General features: G+C 40.0%; 1 protein-coding gene across 1 annotated transcript in view; it reads left to right on the forward strand.

The window, feature by feature from the left end:
• The window catches only part of F9 (coagulation factor IX), a 33,707-nt gene extending 20,474 nt beyond the window's left edge, over positions 1 to 13,233 (forward strand). The window contains exons 5-8 of the mRNA NM_001195725.2: positions 261 to 389; positions 2,396 to 2,601; positions 11,881 to 11,995; positions 12,686 to 13,233. Coding sequence (NP_001182654.1) covers positions 261 to 389; positions 2,396 to 2,601; positions 11,881 to 11,995; positions 12,686 to 13,233 — 998 coding nt within the window. The remainder of the gene's footprint in view (positions 1 to 260; positions 390 to 2,395; positions 2,602 to 11,880; positions 11,996 to 12,685) is intronic.
• The last annotated feature ends 6,480 nt before the right edge of the window (positions 13,234 to 19,713 follow it).

The raw sequence follows: 19,713 nt of genomic DNA on the forward strand, positions 1-19,713 counted from the left end.
TTACTTTATGGGAACTTTAGTATGTACTTTTCTGAATGTGTATTATACTTCAATAAGGTTGTTTAATTGCAGGTCATGATTCAGTGAAAGTAAAGTGAAAGGATTTTACATTTCTTTTCACTCTTAGCTCAAGGCTTCCAAGTTTTTCACCACAAATGCCCCCAGGGTACACTTGACCTATTCATGAATAAGTAGTTTCATGTACATGTTTGAAATGAATGCTACATGATGTTATTACTCTTTGTGTTACTTTCTTTTAGATTCAACTTGCAGCATTAAGAATGGCAGATGTGAGCAGTTTTGTAGAAAGAATCGTAATAACAAGATTATCTGCTCCTGTACTGAGGGATACCGACTTGCGGAAAACCAGAAGTCTTGTGAACCAGCAGGTCAAAATCAAAATAAGTATTTTAAAGAAAATCTATATTTGGACCTTCGACAATTTAAGTATCCTACATAATTTTAATCTCTACTTGTGTCTACTTACACTTGATATCAATGAAAAGATCAGTAGCCTGAATTATACAAATGAGTTTCCAAATTGCATTGTTTTAAATTTAAATCCTGTAATTATCTCCAGTGTAGACTCTTATTTTCATCCATTTTTTTCTTTCATGTCACAAAGCAATTGGTTTGATTTTTGTACAAGTATTTAAAATTCACTAAGTCAAACTAATGTAAAAATGCACTACTACACCATCAAAGATACACACATAGTGATAGATTTCTAGTACAAGGATGGTGAATTTTAAGCATGGTTCTAACAGGGCCAAGCTAGTTTACTTTTAGGAAGTTTTTTCCTACGCCTAGGTCTCAAGCTAAGTTTACACACTTAGTCTCAGTGGTTCTAGCAACTAACTTCTTCAAGTTTTCTAGATTGATCAACACAATCCATACAGCAGGGAAAAAAGTAATGTTTTCCAGTCATGTCAACCATGCTACCATGTTGACAGCAGATTTATATATTCGGTACCCCACACTCATACTATTCTTTTCTGAAGACAAAAGCAATAGAAACTGATTTTTTAAAAAGTGGACTCTGCAGGATCAATTATATTTGATAAATGAACTTTTTGAAGCTAACTAGATATAAATTTTTGCATTAGCAAAGCCTGATATCTTACTAAATTGGCACATTAAATCATGCACCATTCCTCTGAAACTGGGTTCAATGCATATCTTGACAGTGCACCAGGCAGAAGATATTAAAGAAAGGACCAGAAGCCCGGTGCATACATGCTGCAACTAAAATGAAGAGTCTCCAATGTTTCAGAACCTGCTTTCCTCTCCTTCTGATTTGTTTTCACATGCCTTAAAACTAGCCTCTCTTAGAAGGAGTGTGTGTGTCTTTAACATGAAAGTCCAACTTCTAGTCCAGACAGATAGTATAGACACTAAACCCTTACAAGCCCTTCTATGTTGTAAGAGAGAAAAAGAATTGAAAACCATCTCCTACTATTAAGTGTAATATTTGAATACAGCCTTAGCTTTAACAGAATAAGTAGGCCAAACATAAAATAAGCTTTTCTGTCTTTTCAATAACGGTCCCTTTTCTCTAGCCCATTGTTGATCATGTACATTTATACATAAGTATTTTGAACTAATTTCCTGTTTTCCCAACCACATGCTGTCTTCATGATACTTTGCCGCAGCTGGTTGCTATAGAAATGCCTGTTATAAGGAACATGGCTAGAAGGAAAGTCAGAAATGAAAATGAAATGTTAGGTGACTTTGTTTGACTACAAATTTCCATTCTGGTTGTCCCCAGCATATCAGTACACGATTTATTTTTTTTAGAAAATAAATTAACCCAGTGGAAAAGGGTGGCCAGACACCAAGTATATGTGGCTATGATAATCTTTAGTAATCTATTTGGTTAATATTTGACAGCCAGGTAATTGAATTATAATGATATCTTTCAAACAAATTCCTAAAATCCACCTTGGGATCTAGAAAGCATTCTAATCTACAAAAGAAATCCTATTAATGATAAAGAGCAGAATTCCCAATTACATAATTGCAAAGTTAGATTTCCATTCAGGGATGGCACTTAAGAGTAAGACGTTTTAGTAAAGAAACTAAACAGAAAGTCAGTATACTCTATAAAAGTCTTACCCAATTTAATTCTGGAACACCTACTCTATTTCCATAAAGATGATGGATCCCTGAGCCAAATGTTCTTTTTAGGAAGGGTTTGAAAACTTTCCACAAAAAAAATGCAAGCAACCTTCTAATTTGAGACAATATTTATTTATTAGATTTTAAAAATATATCTATGGGTCTGCTTCTGCTTCTCAGAAGTGATAAGGATGGGTCTCATTCTCAATTTTTGTAACTCATCTTCTACTTGCCAATGAGAAATCTCAGAATACTAACTATTTTTCTACTTTTCCAGTGCCATTTCCATGTGGAAGAGTTTCTGTTTCACATGCTTCTAAGAAAATCACCCGTGCTACGACAATTTTTTCCAATACGGAGTATGAAAATTTTACTGAAGCTGAAACCATTCGGGGTAATGTCACTCAAGATGCCCAATCATCTGATGACTTCACTCGGATTGTTGGTGGAGAAAATGCAAAACCGGGTCAATTTCCGTGGCAGGTACTCTCTGCTGATGGTATCTCAAAACTGGAGCTCAGCTGGCAAGGGACAGGCCTGGTGGGCGACTGAGGCTAGGACACTAGACAACCCTATGAGGTGAGAAAAGTATTTAGGAAAAGTTCAGCACTAAACAATATGAGAACACCTCCACAAGTGTGCAGCTGGTGAAAGAGAAATTCAGGTACAGATCTTATATGAAATTAAGAAGAACTGGGCATAAAGAAAATAACATAGGATTGCAGACAAGCAGCTGGTCAGCAATTGGGAGAGTTGGAAGTGAGGTCACAAGAGCTAGGGTTCTGGGTACTACTTCAGCTTCAGTCCCTGGAAAAACTGGTAAAAGTTAGAAAGTCTATAGCTCCAGAGATGCTGAAGTATTTTGAAAGGACATAAAGACTTGAGTAGGCAGAAGTAAGGCAAGAACTAGGTGCACAGAACCAGGATATGGGATAGGGGCTTGTTCTACAGCTAAGGTTTTATTTTTCTTTTTAACTTTTAATAGCACATATTTGTAAGATATGATGTGATAATTCAACACTTGTGTCTGTGGTTCTTTTTAATTTTTATTAATACAAAGAGAACAGATTTCATGTATTTCATAGGTACTGTTCCAAGAAGACAACCATAATTCCCTCCTCTCTTCTCTCTCTTCTTCAATACTCTCCCCTTTCAATTCTTTCTTCAATTTTTGTAAAGGCATGCCTTCAATCCACTCCATAATCACAGGCTTAATACATCACCAACCATAATATTCAACAAGCAAAAAGCAGGAAGACCATAGTTCCACAGCAGTATAAACAAGGGCTAAAAACAACAGTCATATCCAAAAAGTCCATTTCAATGTGGCAGCATCAGCATCACCTGGAAGTTGTCAGGAATGCAAATATTCATGCTTTACTCCAGATCTACTGAATCAGAATCTCTGGGAGTGAAACCTAGCACTCTGCAGGCAAACAAGCTCTCCAAGAGGTTCTGATGTATGCTCCAGTTTGAAAACCCCTGGTCCAAAGAAACAAACCTGTTAAAAAAAAGTCAGGGTCCAAAACAAAACAAAAAATATACTCATGGATTCATGGTACCTAGTCCTCCAAGTGTAGTCTGCAGACATCCACAGGTACAGAATTATCTATGCACATTTTTGATGTTACAAGCAAGAGCACACTTCTAGCAAAACCTGGGTTATAATTGAGCCCACAGTTAATGCCTAAGTGATTCTATCTGTGAAACTAGGACCCCTCTTCCAATAAGAAGCCAGGCAGGTCTTTATATTATGCTGTACTGTCCAATAAGGTAGCCACTAGCCATGTATAACCACTGAAATTTAGCTTAACTATAATTAAGTATAATGAAAAATTCAATTCCTCAATCACATCTGCCACAGTTCACAGCATAATGGCCACACGTGCTACTGGATACTGTATTGGACAGGGCAGAGCACTTCCATCAATTCAGAAATTTCTATTAGTGCTCATAATATTGCCGGGCAACTTAATTTGGTAGTCATTTCAAGGATGCTTCACTCCAAAGTATTCTCTCTACTGGGGTTTGAATTTTCATCATAAGAGACTCAACTTTACAGACTCTGCAATCATCAAATGGGTAACAAGATCAGGTGAATGTCCTGAGGTCACAGTGGAATTTTCTGAGATCAGTTATGTATCTATCCAGGTTCCTTCATAATTCCTGTCATTTTCCATTATGATGGATATAAGATATGGAACATATATCTGGGGATGGAGGGGCCATGAAGGACTCAAATAGACATTGTAGAGAATGGTATAGAAGAGTAGCCAAACATCACAACCAAAGTTTTGTATTTTCCTTTCCTTTACTTTTGCCTTCTTTAAAAAGCAATGTTGGTTGGCTCTTACAGCCAACACAATACACTGTATGTCACTTTACATCCCTTCAATCCCTACTTGAGCATATCCCACCAGCACTTCTTCCTTCATCCACCATTAACTATTTCTTTCACTTATCTATATTTACTCATCAACAACCCTTTGTAAGACTGACATTTTCCATCAATGTTTCCTTGAGTAATTTTTCTTGGGTACAGCTACCCTAATTATGCTTTCAATTCTCTTTAACAATCACATATCTCATTATATTTAATCTTGTTATTTGTGTTCTGTATTTTCACTTATAAGCTGGTTACAACAAAAGATCCTACTTTATGACAATTACCTTTCTTTGGTTTGTGGAACACAAAGCAGTGCTTAGAGCAAAAGATCCAGGAGCTCAGGGATGTATTAATAGCTAAGAAGATGACTTCCTCTAAAAAAGAAATCCTTTTTTTTTAACTCAAGGATACATGAATTGTGGGCTTAGCACTGTCCCCTTGTTATCCCAGAAATGAAATGGCAAATACACTTAAATGAGGGATAAGAAAAGGTAGGAGAGGGGTCTCAATTTATGTACATGATCTCTTTGCCTCCCACCCTCTTTAAACCAAATATTTGGCAGTGCTTTAACAATGCATGTCATTCCTAAAAGAAAGTTAGTAACCCTAGCAGACAGAGAAAACTTAGGTGATTGCAGATGCTCAATAAGACACAAATGATACACATCATTTCCAGTCTATCTGTGTCACTCTCACTGCACACTTGCAGTTATCGTACTTGTGTTCTTTTTCCTGGCAAGCTTAGCTAAGATCATTTGGAATGTGCACAATCTCTCATACATGTGAGTGCATGTAAGCACACACACATTCACTCCCTATTCATCCATATGAACTACGATTACTGACTCTAGAGGTCCAAAGCACAAAGTTTTATTTTCCAAAGTTGAGGAGCTGAGCTATTTTCTAGCATACTGAAGACAAACTCTGTCATACTACTTTGCATTGTTTTCTTTCTCACCAGAGAACTGTCTTCACTCCCTCCTCCACTCAGGTTCTCAGAATAGGTTACTAGCTTTTAAAATGAGATGAATTGAGTATACAAAAGTAACTTTTAGACAAAAACGAAACAGGAAATGAAAGAGACCAGACTCTCTTCTCATTTGTGGATGAATCATTTCCACCACCTCTAGGTTGATCTGTAGGGCAGAAACACTAAATTTGATTGCAATCAAGACTAGGACAAACCTGCTGTGGCCAAGGAATCAAGAGAAACCAAGCAATCGCTGGGGTTTCTGTGGCTAATGTCACATAGTGGCTCTGAAGTATAAAAACACTGTTCAGCAATGCCTGCTAGAAAGTTGTGTCTCAAAATGCTGATGTTTCATAAAAGCTTCTCTATCCAGAATTCTATTCTCTTTCAGATTGGTAGGAATGAGGGCTAAAGCCAACACTTGAGTGAAAAAAAAATCCCACAAAGAACAGAAAGTTCACTTTCATTTGGAGTAAAAAACAGTTTGCATGAACTAAACATTTCTATTCTTAAAGAACAGGTTTATGTGAGGTGACTTCCAAGAGCCACAGGGTTTGAAAGGGGTAGGCGACTCTTTCTTCGTGAACTGAGGGCTGAAAGGTGCAGGAAGGCTGTTTCAGGCCCTGGTTAAGAAGCCTTTCCAATCACTGGGCTGGCTATTAAGCTGGGCGGTTTGGAGAGGAAACGCTGCTTGAAAAAAATGTTTGGTGAATTGTTAACTGGGCAGAGCTGTTAACAGTAGTGGCTGGATAGCTCCATCCAGGAAGCGTGTTGAGGGTGTCCGGTGGGATCCAGCCCAGTGTTTGAGACCATGGGGAACGACGTTCACCTTCCACGTTGTCGGCCCACGGTCGCGGTATTTTCTTACCTTATTCTAGGGTTTCCACTTCAGCTTGCCGGGCTGGAGGAAAGGGCAAAGGGCGTAACTCGCCTCACTCTGGCCCTGACCCCAACAAGACCAAAGTCTCATGGGAGCCTGCCTCGCCTTTCATGTCTCAGCCTTAGAAAACCTGAGACCGGAGCTGTAGGCGGGGAGGGGCGGGACAGGCGGGGCCTGAGGCCAATCACAGGAGATACTTCCTACACTTTCCTCCGGATTCCCAGCGTGGGCTCAAACCTCAAACCGCTTTGAGAACTCGGGGAAAGAAGCAAGGAAGGGGAGAGCACCAGGCGGGCGTGGCCTAGGGAGTTAGTGCCCTCCAGGGGAGCAGAACGGAGTTGTTTTGTTTTGTTTTGTTTTTGTCTTGTTCTGTTTTAGAGCTTGTTTGTCAGAAACTAAAACAAGATTTGAATTTCAGACGGCTACGTAGGGAAGACTTGAAAACTTTTGAAAAAAGCTAAAAATGGGAATTGGCAACACCTGTATTACTAGGTAGCTTTTATCAACAGCTCAAAGGGTGAAATCTGAGGGAACACCACAATACATTGACTTTCTAAATGTTTAATTTGGTTTTTGTTCCATAACTGTGACCCTGGCTTTCGAGAATCGCGAGCATCTGCAACCTGGCCCCATGACTTCTCACCTTTTGTGCTTCAGGTTAAAATCTGTCTGGCCCCCTATAGGAAGAATTTGGTCATCCTATTTTCTCTCTAATCATGGACCTCAGTTCTATATGAGGTTTATTTATGCAACATTTAATAATTTTAAGATCATTCTGCTACATTGATAAAAGAAAATACAAGGGAACCCAAACAGTGAAGCTTTCCTTATCCTTATATTTGTTTCATTTGCATTTGCCAATATTTAACCGATTTAACCTACAGAAAAAAAGGCCAGAGAGGCAGTCTGCCAATTACTTATTTAATTCTTGGTCAAAATAATCTTTAAAAGATATGAACTTTTTCCCTAGTAATAGCTTCTGTCAGCTTTGGCGGGAAACTATCCTGAAATGTACCTGAGCTCTTGACCTGTACTGCTTACTACACAGATCAAATCTTTTCTGTTCAATTAAGATACAACTCAGTGGCAGACAGCATGCCAAATTACCATATGGACAAAAGTAAAATGGAATTGAAAAATAAGTGGTTTCCTTTGCTGAAAAGAATAATTTAACGCTCATAGTTTTCTCATAGCACAGTTTTCCATGAACTTTCTGAATACACTTCCTATGTATGGATTTCAAAAATTTTGCCCAAAACAAATTTATCTTTCAGTTACATTTTCAAAGAACTTTTTAAATTCCCCCTGTATAAACCAAAACTTTATTTTTTATAAGACTGGAAATGTTACATGAAGGTCTTAAGTCTACAGAAATACCATAAACTTGCCAAGGTAACCCTGTATTATTCCTAGCTGAGATGATAAAATTCCAATTAAGAGCAATAAGAACATGACATATACAATCTCACTTGGCTCCACAAACCTAATTTGGCCAGAACATTTGGATTATTATCCTCTAAAATTGTTTGTTCATTATATATTTCAATGACTAGCTAACCACTGAAAACTCAATGAATGCCCCCTCTGTGCCCAGAAAAATAACCTAAGACTAAGGGTTGCATAAACAACAGCTAAGAGCATAATAAGTTGAACATCATGTAGGAATGGTTTTTGCTTTGTATATGAGAATGTAAACATGCAAAGATAGAAAACTGGTTATTGCAAAGCTGCAGTGCATAAATAGAGAGAGTAAGGGTTTTATTGAAATCACAGGGAAAGGCCAGGTTGGGTTTTAAAGGTTGGGAAAAGAACAACCTGTCAACAGCTATTGCTATGTGTTGGCATTGTCAGTGAAGAACATAAATACAGATATGTGAATGTGTATTTTGTGGATGCATGTAGATATGTTTGGTGTGTATCTGTGTATGTTTGCAAGAGGGAAAACATGTTCCTGTTAGGCTGTGACAAACATGAAAGGATTTGGTGGTTTAAAACTCAGCTGCCTTGCTCAGAACATTTGCTTTTCCATTTTCCCCATCATTCTTTGAAGTCATATCTTGCAAGAACTTGTCTTTGGCCAAGCAGATAGCTCATCCCCTAAATAGCGAATATTCAAGTAACTGTAATCCAGGGTTAGCCAAGCAAATACTCCAAAAGCAACTCATTTGTAATATCTTTAAATACAAATATATTTTAGGCCTTTTTTGGCAAGATGTTTACTAAAATTTCTAATACCAATCAGGGATTGGCAATAAGCCTCTTCAGGCCTAAAAAAATACAACCGTATTTCTCTGCCATTCACCAGAAAGCAGTAGAAGCTCCAAGCAACAATTCTTTGGCAGGAGTCAGACAAGCCTCATCATAGTCTCTGCGCTTAGAGGCCAACGGTACCATTGCTTTGTCCTAACTAGCCCACTAATCTGGGAAATGTCCAGTTACCACCCCCAACCAAAAAAAAAAAAAAAAACAGTAGGCATAGGAGAAGCAGCATTCTGCCATTGCATCTGAATTATTAATACTAGTTACTTAAACAGATGTGTGCTGTTGGAACCATCAGGACTTGTGTAGAACTATGTTGCCCAAATTATCTTGGTTATGAAAGTCACTTGGGCTCAGGGTCAGTCATGTGGTCTTGTGACCCATGCACTTGCACAGGACTCTGCACTGAAAAGTGTCCTGCACTAATGTCTTGCATGTGTGTTCTGGACCTGAAGTACAATGAGAAACCTGAGCCTGGCCTGGGGACTTGGAAGCTTTGATATCTGCAGAGCCACAATTCATCACCTCCCTGGGTGCTTTCTCAACCTCTTTCTCCCCTACTATCTAGTGCCTTAACCAGCCCGGTGTCTTCCTCCCTACATCTGCCTACTAACTACAGCCATCCCAAACCCCTAGTGCATAGGCACATGCTGCTTCCTGATTCACACCCAACTACCATTGCCACACTCCTCTCCAAGCAGGGGCCTGGGCACAAGTGCAGTGAGGGTTAAAGTAAGATGCACAAGTGCTGTGCTGTCTCAGAAGGGGGTATGGCCACAGGCATGTCAAACCAGCAATGTGGCACAGCACATTTAGAGAGTGAATGGTGGGGGACGAGGCTCTTGCCCACCTGCATTCTAGGAAATGAGCTCATCCTTTGGGGACCAGGTCTGCCTTGATTGCTGCAGTAGGCCATGACAAGGGATGATTGAGTCAGCCTCCACTGTTGGGACCCAGCATCCTGTGGTTGGCAGACAGGGAGTCCACAGAGTGTACTGAATATAGGGTGTAACTTTTGGGCACCTCTGAAGGTCTGCACTCTCCCAACAAACTCTCCATCCTCTAAGGAACACGGCATTAAGTACCAAATATTTAAAAGTGATAAGTTGTAAGAGGAGACCATGGAATAAGTGGATAAGTTCTGAATTTTGGTATCATAGGTGACACTATTTTCCTGGCATTTGAACAAAGATTCCTGCATTTTCATTTTTCACTGAGTCCCTAAAAGTGTTTAACAGCCCTGTCTAGGGCATTTTTATAAGATTTATTTAGTTATCTAAAAGGTAGAATTATGGGGTGGGGAGAGAGAGAGAGTGATTTGGTTCACTCTCCAAATGGTCACAACATCCTGGACTGGGCCAGGCCAAAACTAGGAGCCTGAAACTCCACCAAGGTCTCCCTCATTGGTCCAAGGCCCACAGGACTTGAGCCATCTTCTGCTGCTTTCTCAGTTGCATTAGTGGGGAGCTGGATCAGAAATGCAGCATCCAGGACTCTGCTCATATGGCAGCTTAAAGCACTACACCACAGCACTGGCCCCTGAAGTGAGCACTTTTAAAACATAAAGAATGCCTAGCCTTGGAAATTCTGATTCATTATGTATCAAACTTAATTATGTATCAGAATATTCTGGACAGCTTCATTTTCTCCAGTTGTACCCACCAGATGTTTTGATTAATTAAATCTGAATAAGCCCCAAAGTCTGCATTCTATAAACAGCCTGAATGATTCTACTGCAATTGGCCCATAGACAACACTTGAAGAAATACTGGGTACTTAAGAGCACAAATGTAAGAGTCAGACAGACTTGGATTTGCTTCCTAGTTTCACCACTATCTAACATTAGGAGAGTTCATGTGAATTTCTATAGGAAAGGGTATATTAATATCACTTTATAAAAATAACATGTTAAGTATTAAATATATAAAGCACAAAGATTATAAGTATCCAATAAATGTTTAAAACTAGGAAGATTTTCAAGTCTAGGTGGTTATTATAGTATGTGGGTGTGTTTATTATATTATGTAGGGATGTTTCTATGTTTTAAAAAACTTTTCTAAATAAAAAGTAACAGCCAGACAAACAGCGAGGGCCAGAGTATAGAGAAGGAAGTCAGAGTACTCAGCCCAATAGGTCTCCAGTCTCCAAATAAGAAGCTAATGCTTTGGTGTCTAGGACAAAATAGATGTTCAGTAAGATGAATTCTGGACAAAAGGAACCTACAAAAAGACATGCCCCAGGAATTATCTGGGACACAGCCCTACTCCCTCTCTGTTTATGAACAGGTTTCTGCCTAGGACTACATGTGTTTTAGGAAAGGGGCATGAGTTCACACAGAGCCAGTCTGCGCCGGAACAGTGTTTACCAAATGTTGAGTGCGCCCTCTAGTGTTCACACATCTCAGAGTTCTTCATGAAAAGAGATCAAGGCCCCTGCTTACGTTGGAATTGAAATTCTCAAAAACTGATCTAGATATTGAGATAGTCATTGTCTTCTGTAATTATACAATGAGAAGAGGAAACAATGGATTGGCCGCTTATGTAATCATCCCTAGGCTGAACGCAGCACCCAAACACCTTTGTACACTTTGCCCCCACATCAAGTATAGCTAAGTAGACCTTTTTAGATTAAGGCAGGTTATGTATCCAACCAGGGAGGAGTGGAATATGACTAAGGGGAAAAGGGGAAGAGCTCATGAGTCCTACTTGTTCCTCACTGTCTGGCTGGTTATAAACACGCCTTTACGGAGGCCTCAGGTCACATTTCATCAAATTCCAGTTTGGAAAGGGCTTGAAAAGACTCCCAGAAAAATCAATAGTTTTACTCTTTCTCTATGGACCTACAGCAAAGAGCTCTCTTCTTACAGGGACAAGAGACTCAATAATAACCATTCTTCTCGAGGAGTCAAGTCAGTGTGTTTCCTAATGTACTTGCCATATTCCCACGAAGCAATTTGTGCCATCAGAAAATCTGACTCTAAGAGCCACACATCACCAAAAGAAGTCATTCCTCAGATTCGCCTCCACAAAGGCTCTCCTTTGTGGTTATCATTGTCTGTTCTCCCCAAGACAGTCACAGAAAAAATGCTTTTGGAGTGTGCCTCAGAAGTGCTAATTCACCTGCAAAGCTGATACTTTCCAGAGAAACTCCACTTCTGCCAGAACCTGTACACCAACTTGTTGCCCCCTCCTTTATAGAGCACACATATTTATTTTGCTCTGTATCAAATATATTATGTAGTAAGATTTCCTAATTTTGTTCCCACAGGTCCTTCTGAATGGCAAAGTTGAGGCGTTCTGTGGAGGTTCTATCATTAATGAAAAATGGGTCGTAACTGCAGCCCACTGTATCAAACCGGATGATAATATTACAGTTGTTGCAGGTAAAGAAACAAAAAGGGTAATCACCTGAAGCATCACCAGATCCTCCACATAATTGATGCATCATATTTTACTAAGATTTAGTAAGATCATTGCTCAATAAGTTGGGCAATGATAGAGGGGCCAGGATTTCAAAACTTAACTTGCTCCTTCCTCCAAGCTCCCATTGTTCTTTTAGAGTACTCATATTAACACTCATCTCAGTAGGGTACAATTATTTGGTTCACTCCCCAAATGCCCATAACAGCCAGGGCTGGGCCAGGCAAAAAGCAGAAGCTATTTCCCCAACCAGGCTGAGCCTTCTCAAAAGCCAGTGTCATGTCACTCATCTTTGTATCTCTGATGCCTGGAATGACCTATGTAAGTCCTCATCCAAAATTTGAGTTAGTGACTGAACCAATACTTAAAATTGGGAAAGTCTAGGATATATCATGACAAGTGGAATCGTTATCCCCATTGTAAGACCTTGTAACGGTATGCTTGAAGGGAACTGTCTTCATGATGGCCCTACGTTGTTCTTTGGTGTGAAAAATACTCACTGACTCTCATTACATTTAACCAAATCAACATAATGTAATATTGAGACCTTCAACATTTGAAAGCTGTTAGGTTGGGGATGCCAAGTGGACACTTGGAAAATCTGTTTCATTATGTGAAAGACTGTTATTGAAAATGAAATTTATCTTTTATAGGTGAATATAACATTCAGGAGACTGAGAATACAGAGCAAAAGCGAAATGTGATTCGAATTATTCCTTACCACAAATACAATGCAACTATCAATAAGTACAACCATGACATTGCCCTTCTGGAACTGGATAAACCCTTAACGCTAAACAGCTATGTAACACCTATTTGCATTGCCAACAGAGAATACACAAACATCTTCCTCAACTTTGGATCTGGCTATGTGAGTGGCTGGGGCAGAGTCTTCAACAGAGGGAGACAAGCTTCAATTCTTCAGTACCTTAGAGTTCCATTTGTGGACCGAGCCACATGCCTTCGGTCCACAAAATTCACCATCTATAATAACATGTTCTGTGCTGGTTTTGATGTGGGAGGTAAAGATTCATGTGAAGGAGACAGTGGAGGGCCCCATGTGACAGAAGTGGAAGGAACCAGTTTCTTAACTGGAATTATTAGCTGGGGTGAAGAATGTGCAATTAAAGGGAAATATGGAGTATATACCAGGGTATCCTGGTATGTCAACTGGATTAAGGAAAAAACAAAGCTCACTTAAAGAAAAATGTATTTCCAAGATTGATTCATTAGAATTGAAAATGGACAGGGCCTCTTAATAACTAATAACTTTCCCATCCCATCTCTTGTTATATACATTCCACAGATACTGCATTTTTCTCTTTATTGGGGAGAATTTTGTCTGGGATTCAGATTTTACAAGAGTAAGTGAATTAGAAAATATAATCACTGGATAAATGTAATGTGGTAGGAAATCATGACCATTCCTACAAACCCGGCTCTTGACAAAATTATGACATTCTCCACCCTGCCTGTCAAATACTATGATTTCTCCACTGAGGCAACTCACCTGATTCTCCCTTGGCAGCAGTTCATGTTCCAAACCTTTCTTGCCCCGCCCAGCAAAATAATCAATATTTATTAGGTGTGGATCCAGAATCTTGTTCCAGTCCATCATAAGGCTGGCACCACATTCATAATGAAAGAGCATAGGAGAAACTGACAGACAGATTAACTCATCAGAGACACCACTTATTTTCCTTTAACATTATTCCTGAATCCTTTATCTTTTACAACTCTCAGTCCCCAAATCAATTTTTCTATTTCTCAATCTCTTTCTCCATTTTTCTCCTTATGGCCATTAAAGCAGAAAAAGGGGCATTTTTTTTTACTGCTGTACACAAGAATATGAGTCTATCAGACCCACGCTGGCTTTCAGTTTGGTCGCAGACTTGCTTTTCCAAATGTAGAGATGAAGTAAGGTGCCTGAAGAACATGGGGAAAGTTTCTTTCACAAACTTATTGATATAAGTAAATGTTGGAAGCAATAAGTAATCAAAAACAGTTCCCTGAGAGCTTGTAATTGGACAGTTATGGAAGTTTGATTGGGGTGGTTCCATGAAGACAAGACTGGCATTTCATTATAACTCAAAAAACTGACATTAACCCAGATATATTGATCTCTGTCTGAAAAAAGAAAAGAATGCTAACACAAAGAAGAGAACAGTCAGTGTGCAACTTAGAACTTGTAGAGTGTTCAAGGAAGAATTCAACAGTGTGTCTCCAGCATTGCCCAGGGCCAAGTGAGAAGTTGCCTAGACCAGAGAATGGGAAAACCATGTCTCCTGGACTAGTATATCCCTACAGTGGAGAAGTATGCAGCAGGATCCAAGAGCCAATTAACTCCCTCCTTTCTGGTTTCACGCTCATCAAAGAATGTTTTGATCACAATTAATCCTTCTGTATTGAATTTTCCTGCTGCTTTCCTGACATCCTCAAACAGTCCTCAATCTTGCTTACTTCTTTGAAGTTCTGTTGGTTAAAATATTTTCACTTAAGTCTTTCAAGCACAAGTATCAATAAACATATTTTAAATGCCTTGTAGTGTTTCTTGTTAAATGGCTCACAGAGAAGTATCCCAAGCACTATATTCAGCCAAACACTAGGAAAAATATGTCCAAATGCAATGCAACACAGCAGAGAAGTAATGCTCTGTAACCACCCAGAGTTCATGAGTAAGTGTGCGCTGTCTCCTCGAGTGGACTGAGGTCTGTGTATCCAGAGAGAACTAGATCTAAGCAGCCGGGTTCACAACCCGGCACAAAGGTACATCACTCCCACTTTGGGGACTTGATTTCTCCATTTATGTATTGAGAGACTTTCATAGGATATTCCCCCAAGGCCCTTCTGACCTTGATAATCTATAATTTCATGGTTTTTTTCATTCATTTTACAACAAATATTATAACATGTAAGTTACCCTCTCAGTGCCCACTACACTGCTGCATAGTATCTGCTCAATAAACCTAGCTGACTCTGAATCCATGTTTATCCCACAGTAGAAATCAGTCATACATTGAGTATCATGAAAAGAGACAACAAATAAATAAAAATAATTTCTGAGATTTAGGTTTCATGAACAAGTGAAAGAGATCACTTCTGCTACTGTTGCCCAAGAAGACAAAAAGAGGATATACTATAATGTTTGCCTTGGCTTTAAGGAGATTGGTAATTCATGCATGAAACATGTTACTCCAAATTTGAATGACTAAAGGTCTGTTGCCTCAGAACTGTGCAACTGATAAAAGTGAGATGTTCTGGCCATGTTGCCATGGAGACCACCCCTCGTGAAGGCAGCAGTGGGGAACTGGCCTCATACATCCTGTGTCTGGTCTTCCCTATGGCAGAGGGAGGAGCTCCTGAGCCCGTAAACCTCTGAGCCAAAGTTATCATTTTTCCCATGAGCTACAAAATGACTGAATTTATCATGAGCCACTTGCAGCATGTTGCCAACACTAAACAAGTGGAACCTTTAAGCCCACCTGAGAGCCAGTGGATTCAGAGCCATGCCCTGGTTGGATTCTGCCTAGGGCATTTGCAGTTGTCATATATGAATCATTAGTGCTTTCAAAATTGCTGTAGCTACTTAACCTAAATGGGCTGAAACATGCTGCTATAATATTGGAAGTGACAGATTAAAATGGAAATCTTGCTGAGTTCAGAAAAGTGTGTTAATATAGTGTAGTCATTTTAACTTGCTGTTTAAATATGATTTTTTTGGTTCTTCTGAATATTAGTTCCTTTAGGGTGACAGGAACAAAGTACAGTCCAATGTTCTCTGTCAAAGGAAAAAAAATGGCTTTGTCCCCCAATTCTAACCCAGGGCAGACCAGTTTAAAAAATTGCTTGATTGGGTCCAGCGCTGTGGCATAGTGGGTAAAGCTGCCGACTGCCGTGCTGGCATCCCATATGGGCGCTGATTCGAGTCCCAGCTGCTCCGCTTCCAATCCAGCTCTCTGCTGTGACCTTGGGCCCCTGCACCCATGTGGGAGACCTATAAGAAGCTTCTGGCTTTGGATCAGCTCAGTTCCGGTCGTTGTGGCCAACTAGGGAGTGAACCAACAGATGGAAGACCTCTCTCTCTGCCTCTCCTTCTCTCTCTGTGTAACTCTGACTTTCAAGTAAATAAATAAATCTTTAAAAAATTTTCTTGATTGTAATTTCTAAACAACTTCTGAGTGCTTACAGACCCATCCTTGAATGGCAGAGCTACAAGCACGATTAAACACCATCCAATCCACTCTGCTCATTTAACAGATGAAATTGAAGCCAAGAAAAGACCAAGCCTGAGGTCACACAATAAAAGAACCAGGAATAGAACTCAGGTCTGCCACCCTGCACTGTAAAAGCATAGTGCTTTTAACTGGAGCACATTAACTCTACTGTATATTTTTAGAGCAGCTGAGGCCTTCTGCATTGATGACCATTCTTTCAGCAGACCTGGAACTAAAAATTACTTGGAATTCTTACCACTGATGGTCTAATTGACAAGCAGGTGACAAAATCAACACCAACATGTGGCCTGGAAGGCAGAGTGTCAGTCAACTAACAAAACAGGAGCTGCAGCCCCTGGCTCATAGCAGGTATTCAGTAAATACATGTAGAACAAACATATGGGATTGGTGTGTGATGTTTAGCCCAACTGTGAGCCCTGGGTCTTCCAGATGTGACATTTGACTCCTAGTGCAGGTTCATCAGCGTCATCTGGCACATTGCAAGTTTATTCTTTGGAGCTGTGCTGGGGAAGACACGTGCCATACACCGGCACAGCAGTCTACTCCAGAAGCTGTTGTCTGAGGGTTGAAGGCAGCGTCAAAGGGCCACTGAGGCCGGGAGCCTAACAATGCAGTACAGCTGTGGGTGACTGGGAACCCAAGCACAGCTGCTGACAGGCCCATCTGGGGAGAGCAATTGGGAATCAGATTTCGTTTTGAATACCAGGCTTATGCTACCTAGAAATCACCAGGTTTAAGTCACAAGCTTCATTATGCTCTGCAGACTGAGGAGGCAGCTGAAAGAGTCACAGCAGGATAAGGCCTGTGTGAACCCTACTGTTCTCAACCAATCCAGGTCTAGAGCTCCCTTTACTCATTTTCTCCTATAATACGTTCAAGGCATATATTTTTTCATTCTCTCCTCAGGGCTATGAGGTTTCTGAGTTAATTTCAACTTCTAATCCAAAGGGACAAACAGCGGGTAGATCCTTTCTCATATGAAGGGGCTTCAAAAATTCATGGAAATGCCTATTATGAAAAAACTATGCATGGATTTATAAAAAAAAACTTTGCACCCGAATAAACTTAGCTTTTAATTCCATTTTCCATGAATTTATTGAAGTATCCCTGTATTTATAGAGACAAAGACTTCTGGACCAAGATGAAGAAGTTTGCTCCATTCCCTCACAGAATATGACAGACCTACTTCAAACTGCTAGCCAGATCAATTCATTCCAGTAGAAGAGTTTCCTTTTTGTTAAGAGAAGGCTAGAGGGGTTGCTGTTGTGCAGCAGTGAGTTAAGCCCCTCACACAATGCCAGAACCCCTTTTGGAGTACTGGTTCACATCCCAGCTGCTCAGCTTCTGATTCAGCTTCCCTGTACCTGGGAAGGCAGTAGAAGACAGTCCAAGTGCTTGAGTCCCTGTCACTCATGTGGGAAGACCCAGATGGAGTGCTGAGCTCTTGGCTTCAGCCTGGCCCAGCCCAGGCCCTTGTGGCCATTTGGGGAGTAGATCAGTAGATAGAGGATCTCTCTCTCTCTCTATTTATCTCTCTCTCTCCCCTCCTCTTTCAAATAAATTAAAATAAATAATAATTTCATAAATTATAAAATAAAATAATTCCTCTAAAAGATTGCTTCATTGCAATGTTAAATATGAGCTCCTCATCAATAAAAACATAGTAATTGTCCCTGATATTTATTCTCACTTTCAGAAATACTGTAGTAGGCCTGCACCCTTGCTCAATAGGCTAATCCTCCACCTGGGGCGCTGGCACCCCGGGTTCTAGTCCCGGTCGGGGCGCCGAATTCTGTCCCGGTTGTCCCTCTTCCAGGCCAGCTCTATGCTGTGGCCCAGGAGTGCAGTGGAGGATGGCCCAAGTGCTTGGGTCCTGCATCCGCATGGGAGACCAGGAGAAGCACCTGGCTCCTGGCTTCAGATCAGTTCGGTGCACCGCAACGGCCAAGATGGCTGCGACGGCCACTGGGGGTGAACCAACGGAAAAAGGAAGACCTTTCTCTCTGTCTCTCTCTCTCACTGTCCACTCTGCTTGTCAAAAAAAAAAAAAAAAAAAAAGAAAAGAAAAGAAAAGAAATACTGTAGTATATAGCTTCTCTAGATCAGTAACCATGAATTGGCTTATGTGCTGATCTCATAAAGAGATCCCATGATACACACACGTTACATGCTTGCATGAAGATCTATCTATACGAGCCTAGTTTGCATATCTTCCTATACTACAAAAGTATAGGCCTATACTACAAAAGTAACCACACATTTTCATGAGATTAAAACCCAGCTCTAAATTTAGAAGCCAAATTAAGAATGCAACCAGTCTCTGAGAAATTCAGTTTATTCTTGTTAAATAAATGTGCTATTTATGAATGAAATGGAGGGAAGAGAAAGCTTTTGCTAACCACAACATCGTAAAATCCCCAGTCATCTATGGTAGGAATAAGATGTTTATCTTGAACACATCAAGGAATATGCCAAGGGAAACAAGTGCAAAAAGACAGGCTTCTACATTCACTTTCAATCGTTGTAGGATATAAGCAAGAGTCATCACATTTCCAGGAAACGTAAAATAATTAGAAGACTTTGGTTATAGCTTTGGCCTTTTCATTGCAGTTATTGCTTTTTGTTTGTGATCCACAGAAGTTGTTTTTATCTTGCTTATCTGTGATTTCTACACTCATTTAGACAGTTATTTTGTTATTGTGCCTCATGGTCATCTGTTAGTTTTCATCTTGATTTCATTCCCTAGAGAGTTATTATCCAATCAAATGACCCTGAAATGAAGTTTAGTGTCTGAATCAAACTGTTGTTCTAGGCAACATGAATTTAATTTCTCCCAGTACATCTCCCGTTTTTTCTTGTTCATATACTCTATTCCTAGATTAGCATGCTTAACAGTAGAATCTCTGTGAGTAGGCATTTAGCCTAGCAGTTAGGACACTTGTGTTCCACATCAGAGTGCCTGGGTTGGATTTCTGGCTCTACCCTTGACTTCAGGTTCCTGCCAATGCAGACTCTGGGTGACAGTCGTGATGGATCAAGTGGTTCGATTACTGCTGCCCTCATAGGAGACCTGGATTGTGTCCCCAGTTCCTGGCTCTACCCCCAGCCCAAGCTCAGCTATCGTGTGCTTTTACAGAGTGAGCCAGTGATGGAAGCTTTCTCTTTCTCTCTCCTCTTTTGATAGATAGATAGATAGATAGATACAGATTTTATATATACATATATATATATTCCCTCCCTCCTGTCTCATTCTCTTTTTCTGCTTCTCAAATAATTATTTAAAGGATTAGCATCTCCCCAAAAAGATTAGCGTTCCTACTTTCTTAGCTTATGAAATGTAAATTCAGGCAATAGATATGCTAAAAAGACAGTTACACATTACCTAATGCTGGGATTGCTATAATTCAGAAATTTTAGCACATAAGGAATTTTACTGAACACTTAAT

This window comes from Oryctolagus cuniculus, chromosome X, assembly GCF_964237555.1.
Source record: "Oryctolagus cuniculus chromosome X, mOryCun1.1, whole genome shotgun sequence".
NCBI classification, from domain to species: Eukaryota; Metazoa; Chordata; class Mammalia; order Lagomorpha; family Leporidae; genus Oryctolagus; species Oryctolagus cuniculus.